This window comes from Ctenocephalides felis, unplaced genomic scaffold (genome assembly GCF_003426905.1).
Source record: "Ctenocephalides felis isolate EL2017-DRISC unplaced genomic scaffold, ASM342690v1 CF-g0.4_SCAFFOLD_01886, whole genome shotgun sequence".
Classification (NCBI taxonomy): domain Eukaryota; kingdom Metazoa; phylum Arthropoda; class Insecta; order Siphonaptera; family Pulicidae; genus Ctenocephalides; species Ctenocephalides felis.
Window position 1 is genome coordinate 54,315,146 of NW_020538040.1, and position 9,383 is coordinate 54,324,528.

At 29.8% G+C, this 9,383-nt stretch overlaps 1 protein-coding gene across 1 annotated transcript; it reads right to left on the reverse strand.

Moving 5' to 3' along the window:
- Positions 1–298: 298 nt before the first annotated feature.
- Positions 299–7,973, reverse strand: LOC113375101 (protein unc-93 homolog A). The gene is made up of 7 exons (XM_026615049.1): positions 7,834–7,973; positions 6,361–6,483; positions 5,603–5,783; positions 4,551–4,691; positions 4,101–4,230; positions 2,347–2,484; positions 299–519 (listed from the first exon to the last, which is right to left on the reverse strand). The coding sequence occupies exons 1-7, from the start codon at positions 7,971–7,973 to the stop codon at positions 299–301; spliced, it is 1,074 nt and encodes a 357-aa protein (XP_026470834.1).
- Between the last annotated feature and the right edge of the window lie 1,410 nt (positions 7,974–9,383).

Below are 9,383 nucleotides of genomic sequence, written 5' to 3' on the forward strand. Positions count from 1 at the left end.
CTTTTCATGTAATTTAAACAACCTGAATATTTTATTTTGAATAATAAATTTTGATTAAACTTCTCCATTGTGATCGGAATTTGTGGCAGCATTTTTTAATTAGGCATAAACCTTTCCTATGATTTCAACAGAAGAATCATCATCATTTCATCAACATAAGGGTGGTAATAATCAAGTACATCTTATTGTCAATATTTGTAAATTATTTAATTGTACTCCAGATGAATGTATCAACAGATTTTTATTAACTTACATACATGAATGTGAGACATTGACTATTGTGTTCACTATGGTTCAATCACAAATTCATAGATTGTCTTTCTCCACGGTCTTTTTCGCATTTCAGTTCTAGATATGCATATGGAGGTACCGATATTAATAGGCCTATTGCAAGGCCTAATAATTTATATTTCTCGCAAAGAATTCCATGCAGCGTAAATCCGACAGCTAGACCGAAATTTCGAAATGCTATAGAGTGTGCCCAGCATGACGTGGTCATCAAAGTCTGACTTAGAAGAGCTGAAAATTATATTTTAACAGTGAGTTTATTTCATTTTTTTCGAATTATTATTAGAATTTTGAAATAACAATTGAATATGAGGCGATTTGTCAGTTCACTCACAATAATTTTCCGCTGTTTTACAAAAACAACAATGCTGTTTGAATTAAAATTATTATCTGTAACAACTTAGTTTAGAGAATGATGCTTAGTACATCTTAGCCATAATGAGCCGGAGAAGGTAAATATATATTATATTTGTTTAAATATATGATATAAAAGCTAATATAATATTTGTTTTTTTTTTGGCGAATTAGGTAAAGATCAATTTCAAGATGTATCCAAGCATTTTCAAAGATTTCTGCGAAGAAAATTTTTGGTATCCGGATCATTTTTGCTTCAAATGCGTATTTATTTTCCTAATCGAGCTATTTTACACGAATATGTCAATAGTGTTTTGCAACATTTTATTTATAATGGAAAACATAGCTATATATTTGATGCCATGGGATGAATTAGTATGAATAAAAAGATATAACATTTTAACTATCTTATATGATATTTTAGTGAGTGTGTTAGTGTTTTTTCGACAAACAGTAAATGTTATTTTATTATACAATGACAGTTTAGTGTAAAAAATGCCATGCCAATCAATCATTAATTGTTCATACTAATCTGTGAATGCGGCTCTGTATTGTGCTATACGAGACGGTAACTAGTAATAGGCGTTTTTGTACCATACAAAAATTATGTACGGATTCAAGTGAAGATTGAATGAAATGAAATTGTGTTACTGAAGACACTATATTTTTTATTTGTATTATGATATGTATATATGACATTGTAGTTTACGTTGATTTATGATAGTCCCAAGCATGGGGTAATTGTAACAGCGCACTTTTTCGAGAAAATAATTAATTGTGAAATAACGAACAACAGTTATGAAATTATTTTTACTTGATTCGGTAGTTACAGCAACTATCCAACTTTACTTCGTATAAATATATCTTGAAATCAGTGGATCTCAAGATATATTCATTTAAATGAAAACTGTTACAACCAGCCTCTAGCTCTCTTATCTATATTGTATTCCTTTTTAGGAAATCTTAAATATTGCATGATATATTAGAATTTTGACTGTTTTTAGATCCGAGACTCAACTCTCAATCTTAGTGTCACAACTGGCAATATAATATTACACAATCACGTGCAAAAATTCAATAACAAAATATTAATTGCATAAGATAAAAAAAAACAAAAAATCATATAAATAATAATAAATACTAATAACATACAATAAAATATAACATTTATATCAATGAATTAATTATTTTGATAATATACAGTTAGTTCATCTAATTAATAGTAAAAATTAACATAACTAAAATATAATCAGCGACAAATTTTAAACGGTTAAACGTTCGGTATAAACTATTTAGTGTTTGAAATCGATGCGCAAAGAAAAATTCTTTTCATTTTCTAAGATTTTTCACTGTTTATGGATAAATTTTGAGAATAACTGTGTTGGCCATTCGGTCAAGTGGTGAAGTGAAGATAAGGGAATAGATCTGCAGAAAGGTGCTGCAGTCGTGACTGTAAACATCAAATTAATATATTCTGAAAAAATTTGTCTGATTTAGAACGACAAACCGTCCATATAATCTGCTGTGAATATTGAATATTTATAAAAGTGAACGTGATTTTCATGAAAAATTATTGCACTATTTTATTTATAAAATTATGTGATGTGATGTTAATTATGTGATAATTTATGTAGTGTATGTCAAGCAGTTTTTTATTATCGAGGAAAATATTCAATTGAGTAGACTTTTTAGTGCGTGTGTTACCAAAATTTAGTGTTTCCCAAACTGCATTGCATACGCCCCAGCATGCCGCTATGACATAAAACAATGCAGAATCTTCAGCAGATGGTTTCCAGGTTGAAAGTGCCAGTAGCAGGCAAGCATGGAAGAGGAATCCGGCCACTAAAAGTAAGTCAAAGATGTTTTTTTTAGATATACTTGGCCATTGGTATAAGATCCGATAATTGCATTCATTAATTGCAGTTACTTGTGTGTATGAAAAGCACAATAGTGTTATCTTAACCCTTTGGCTACGAGCGTCGTCAACAGACGACAACCGCTTGACAACCTGTATGCACTAATGTCGTTTGTGATCACTCTGAGCTAAATAATGTGAAATTGAATTTGTTATTGTGGTTTTTAGATTCTAAGTAGTGTAGTTTTTATTTTTTAAATACATTTCTATTAAGAATGATTGAAAAATCTGAAATTATTCTGTGTAACTAATACATAGGCGCATTGGCTCATACAGCAGCGTCACTCCCGCGTAAAACACTCTCGTAGCGAAAGGGTTAACATTTTATGAATCGCAACTAAAGGTGCGAGTTATGATGTTTTTCTTATAAACTGTTGGAAGGCAAGTTTTCACTATTATTTTGTCGTACCATGATTAACACGTTTAAGCCGGGGTCGATTTTGGTACGTTTTTACGTACGTTTGGTACGTACGTTTTTCTGTGAGGCGTTGTTATTGTCTTCGAAATGTGTACCACCGGTGGCCCGCGCCACCCGGTAGAACAGCCTAAGTGTTAAGTAAGGTTTGATAACCTTCAGCTTATTTATTTATTTATTTATTTATTACACGCCAATCGGCTATATACACTTAATTATGATTAATTAATAATTATAGTAATGTAATGTAACATAATAATGTAATCCAATGTTATTAAAAAAACACACATACGGGTACATCTTGTAGTGGTATTCACCCTTTACACGCACACACCCGCGCATGCACCTATATGCAGTACACAATAGTAATTCTAACAAATTCTAATAAGTATTATTTTTTTTAACAATATTGATAAATGTTTTATGTGAGGAATTAAAAAAAGTTTAGTTTCGACCACCTGTTCGTTGATCACTATTGCTACTCTATTGATGGGACCGTTTAATATATAGTTCTTTGTGGTTTTTGAATATGGAATATAGAATATTCCAATAAGTCATATATGGAATATGGCTTATGGAATATGAACATTTTGATCGGTGTAAAAAGAATGTCGATATTACTGTTTTCATACATACCACTAGCCAAGGTAACAATATGATGTGATGTAATAAAACCTTGGTGTTCAGGGTATGTTTGCTTGATGCAGGAATCTGCTTTTATATGAAAGTGTTTTTATGATATAATGCTCGCCCTATTACAGAAATTGTAATAATAATATATCATACAGAGATGTGGCAACTGATTGGGTTGCCATCAGTCAAACAGACTAGTATCAAGTCAAAATTAGCTTATAGGACTATTAGGTTCTGATTTCTGTTCAAAAATAATAATAAAAAAAATATGAATGTGTTTTTATGAAATATGCTTACATTTATGTATGCTCTCTTGAAGGACGATATCGAACTTATTATATTATTATTATAAGATTAAAAAATTATAAACGCTTTCTTATATTATTTCATATGAGCAAGTTACGTATTTTTTTATAAAGCATCAGTTTTTTATGAGCAAATTACTCATTTGCAGCTAGTTATAAAAATATTAAAAAAATGTAATATTTTGTTTACCTATCACAACGGCACGCTTAACATGCCTGAGAAACATGCTTAGCGTAGATGCGGCTACGGATTGCAATAGTCCGAGGGCTAGGAATACCATACAGATTCCCTTAGGGCCCATAGCGCAGGATACGTACGACTGAAAGACAATTATCATTTTAATTTTAACCAGTTTACGATTAATATATAGGCATAAAAGTTACGGTTTTATAATAGTTTTTATAGAAGCTTTACATTATATATACTTAAAATTAGCTGACTTTCTGCATAAAGACTTGCTGTATATCCAAAATTTCAAGCAAATTAAGCTAACCTTATTAGAATCTTTATGACAATATAATTACATTGCCTTTAGATGGTTATTCCTAATGAGTTTGTATACTAGGTGATTACTCAATCCCATGAATCTTCAGTGTTTAAAAGTTTTTGTTTTCTGTTATTATTTTTCATAGTTTGTACCTTTGTAAAATCTGCATACATAAATGCCTGTTCCAATCCTATGAATACTGCTAATGGTGCTGCTAACCTCAATCTCATATCAGCCAAGCTATCGCGAAATTCTCTTAAGGGTCCAGCTCGATCCGGAGGGTCAGGCGGCACCTATAGTAAAGTTTAAAATATATTGTGATTTTTTATGTCGACTAAAACTGTTGGTGACCTTTTATCGAATATTCCTTGTAAAATTTATATCAAATCTGTTTCTCCCTCAGAGGGAGAAGAAACAGAATTATGTAGCTTATCTTTCATATATGGATAGACTATCCATATATGAAAGATAAGCTACATAATTCTGTTGTCGTTAGCGGAAATTGGTAAATAACTAAAACGGGAAAGTCTTAGCTTTTCAATTTTTTTTCCGGAATTATTATAATTTTAGATGCAATGCTTCCAGCACCAATATTTGATGCAAAATGTATCGGCCGATTCTGCTATAATATAGACCAATGTTATGGCAAGGCTATGTTACGTTAATTTTCATACAAAATGTTACTAAATATTGTCAAAATGCCATGTATTTGCTGTGCGATCAGACGTTTTACACATAAAATACAACTTCACTTACATGCTATCAAGCCATATCTCAAAGATCCAGTTATGATAACATAGTTTGTCATTTGTGCCTTTTCTAGACTAGAGTTTCTATCCAAAACGACTGACTGCACAGCAACCACATATAATTTGTCAATTTTTAGTATCACTTTATATGAAAACTGCTACATAACATAACCTTGCCATAACATTGGTCGACATTTTACGACAGAATCGGACCCTTACTTTAGTCAATTCAATATTAAAACATTACAAAATAGTTGTCTTTAATGTATTCGATTTTGTATTCGGTCATCATAATTTTTATTGACTAAATAAACATCATAATACATTTTTGGAACTTTAAAGAGAAAGTTTTGTACAATTTATCAGTAGAACATATGCTAACGTAGATTGAATTGTTGGTGAGTTTTTGCATTGCTCCATGTTTTGATTTTTATATCGCATTGCTTAATGCTCACCCGAATGTGATCAATGAAAACGCATGTGATGACCAATGCCAATACTGCCAATCCTCCGAATAGTCCTGCCAATAATCCGGCAGTAGATCTCGGTACAACATCGGCGCTACCATTAAGGACCCAACTTGTTTCGTCAATTAGAGCACTGTCCACTACGCTTCCGTTATAATGAGCAGTATATCTAAAGTAAAATGAAAACTGTTGATGAAAACAATTTTTGATACTATTAGATAATTATTTTAAAACACAAATCGAAGCAAAATAAATCTATAGTAAAATTTATGCGAGTAAAAACAATAATAAAACAAAGTATATTTGAACTTGAGTGATTTTAATGTTTTTATGACGTTCTTCAAACACATGATGGCGTTATTACACTCGTTACACTCGTATTTCTATAAAAATAAAAAATAAAGTTGTTTAATATCAGTATCAAATCAAAATATAGGCAAATAAATTAATAATTTTTCAGGTGAATATTTGAATTAACGATGACTACAAACAACCATGAGTTAAAAAATAAAATAATATACTACTTATAAAAAAATAAACTTTTATGATGATAGTAAAGAGTTCTGATTGCTGTATATATATATATATAAAAAAAAAAAATGATGATAGTGAAAAAGCAAATCACATGATTTTATTAAAACTCTGCTTTTTATTAATATGAAAATAGTTTAAAAAGGATAATTTTTATGTTTATAATTTATATTTTTTATATTTCGATTGAAAATTTATATGAAATGTTCGTCAACCTGACGGGACAAGCCAAAGCTCCGCAAACTCTTTCACCACTTTCATCCAAGGCGTAAGCATCATCCAATGACAAGTATAGCGACAATTCGGATAAGTTTCCTGGCACGCCTAATATGCTATACCTATAAATACAGGAACATATTAATATTTTATGTTACTTTATGAATTTTGAACATTACAATCAGTTTTTAATTAAAAAAAAAACTTTTGAATATTTTGAAATTGGGGGTACATGTTACCATTTGGAGGTACCTAATGTCGATTTCCAATTTGGTACACTTGTATTTGGCCGATTTTAAACTCGAGGAGATTAAACCTTTACGTGACGTATGTTATTTTTGTCTACGATATAGTCAATTTCGTAGAAATGAAAGCGAAATAAACGCTTTAAAGTTAAAAGACAACAAGCGGCCAAAATTTTATTTATCAATCAAGTAATTCTCTGGATAATATTAATAATGTGTGTGGCTCGTACTCTGATCGGCCAAAAGTTGTTATAGATACGTATAGTGATTTGATTTCGTATATAATTAACTTCCAGAAGGAAAGGTTTGTTTTCATAAAAAAAATTCGATTAGCTATTTTTATGTTTTCTTGACGTTTCAAGTCATTCTGAATCGAATGAGACCAAATTTGAACAGATTTTTTGCCGTAAATCTTTCTCAAAAACTGATCGATTTTGAAAAATTTTAAAGCCATTCGATGTATTCCGATGAGAACTCGCGTTTATCAATTTTGCGCGACGATCACCCAAGCCGTTTCTTTGTAAATAGCAGAAAACTTAAAATTTTTTCGTCCACGTTTTAGCCTGTAATTCTGAATCGATTTTGAAAATTCAAAAACCGTTGGAAAGATATTGTTTGGGAATCGTGCTGATTAGTTTTTGGTTAAGATGGTCCGATCCGTTAGCCTTAGAGATAATACTAAAATATTACGGCCGTACGACAAGTAGTTCAATATTAAAAATACATCAAAGTACATCTTTTGACGTTTGTTAAAATTAAAATTAGACAGTTTACTTGGTATAACGATAAAGTACTTGGTATTAATAAACATATTAAACCATTAAAGAGTCCTACGTAAACTGGTTCAAATATAAAATTTATTGATTTTTAAAAATTCGCATTTAGGAAATACTCCGAGTTAACGCAATCGTTTGTTTTCAGTGATGTGTAGTAAATCCACTCGGAATACTTTTAATCACTCATAAATTCATTTATTTTTTATTGATTACGTTGATTATTTACATATATCGGGAAGTTTTAATATCTCTAAACATTTTAATATAATCCGTAATTAGGAAATAATCCGTATGCATTGTACTTATTTATAACCAAACATTTCAGACAATTATAGAACATTTGAATAGATGCAAGAAATAGAAATGCTTTGCAAATTAAAAATGAAATATATTTATATCTCTTATTATGCATTATTACTTAAGATATTCTAATTAGTATATATCTTCTTACCCATGTGATACCCTATGCGAATGTATATCATCTTGGGTTGCCCCGGAGTAAGAGATAATAAGAGCTGCCAATAATGATCCTGCTACGAGTCCCAAATCTTGCGCGCCCTGCAGTCCTCTCGCTAACCTCCGAATCTGCATATAAATTATAATCGACTTTTGTTAACATCTGAGAAGTGTTTGAATATATCTTGTTCTTGAGAAATTTATTTCTCCATTATTAAGGAGCACATGTTTTACCTTTAGCTACATATTATGGGTACATGTTTTAAACGTAAACACGTGTATAATTTTTTAATAATCACGTATCATAAATTTATGGTTTTTAAAAATTATCAAACTAATTTGTCGAAATAATTACTTAATTTTTTTTATCTGTACATAGAATAAGTTATTGAAAACTCAAAAAAAAAAAAATGAAAATGAATTTATCTCCTTTGCCACGATATGATCTTTCGTTAGCAAGGTTTTGGTATATCTTATTGTTAGAAACAATGGATGTCAATTAATTAAAATGTGTTGACGAATTTTAAATAAAATATATAATTTTTAAAGACATTATCTAATAAAACATTTGATAAGATTGTTCAATTTTACTCCATTAGAGCAAAAATGTAATTTTATATATAACTTTTCAAATAAAAAAAAACGATCTTTTTCCATAAAATTGTATTTGTATTTTCCATCGATGTTTAATCAATTTAGTAATTAATGTTACCTAATCGGTTTAGTTTTTTTTCATAGAGAATTACAGGCAAGCATGAACGTTTTAATCGAATAGGTTAAGTAACATACCGACAAAAAATATATTTTATTATTTTATTACCAAAAAAAAAAAAAAATTGAATAATTGGGCATTGAAATGCAAAGGCGTTTTATACAATCATATATATTATAGTCCATTATTCACGGATATGGCAATCAAAAAGCATATGAATCATAAACCTTAAAATGTAAGTATAGTCAACCCTCCGATAAAAGTGAGTGCGATCGTGTGTAATATGAAAACCGTGCTATTACGAACTAGGATTTAACATACAATCCAGGCCAATTTGCATTGCGTTCGCTCTATGAAATCAGCAATCGGGTTGTATGAGAACCGTGCTATAAGAAACGCCGCTCTGAACGGAAATAGAAAATAAAAATTAGTACAAATCACAAGATTTGTATCGCGTTATATAGAAACCAATAAGTACAAATATGAATTATTGTTATTGCATTGAAGAGTTTATATAAGTTAAGGTGATTATATTTTTTTAAAACCGGGACGACAAGTTTAGTTGTACTTACTCGAGGCGGGGAGAAGCGGTCTTTAAAATAACAAATTAAATCAATGTTTATAATCAGAATTGTTGACTTTTAGGAATAACTTATTATTCTATTCTTCTACGTTATATCTTATATTTTTTTATATTTCTATCTATGTTTTAAAATTCTGTTTAACATCTTTAAAGTTTTAATTTTATCATAATTTCCAAAAAAAGGTCGCAATTGTTTGTTGTTTTACTCATTATTATTATTTAATTATGTTAATTTTCCTAATAATTTTCG

Excerpts from the sequence above, each read along its gene's own strand:
- LOC113375101 (XM_026615049.1), bottom strand. The coding sequence starts at position 7,973 with ATGCAGATTCGGAGGTTAGCGAGAGGACTGCAGGGCGCGCAAGATTTG. Across the intron at positions 6,484-7,833 it reads TCGCATAGGGTATCACATGG|GTATAGCATATTAGGCGTGC; the intron begins GTAAGAAGATAT and ends CTGTATTTATAG. Across the intron at positions 5,784-6,360 it reads GCTTTGGCTTGTCCCGTCAG|ATATACTGCTCATTATAACG; the intron begins GTTGACGAACAT and ends ATTTTACTTTAG.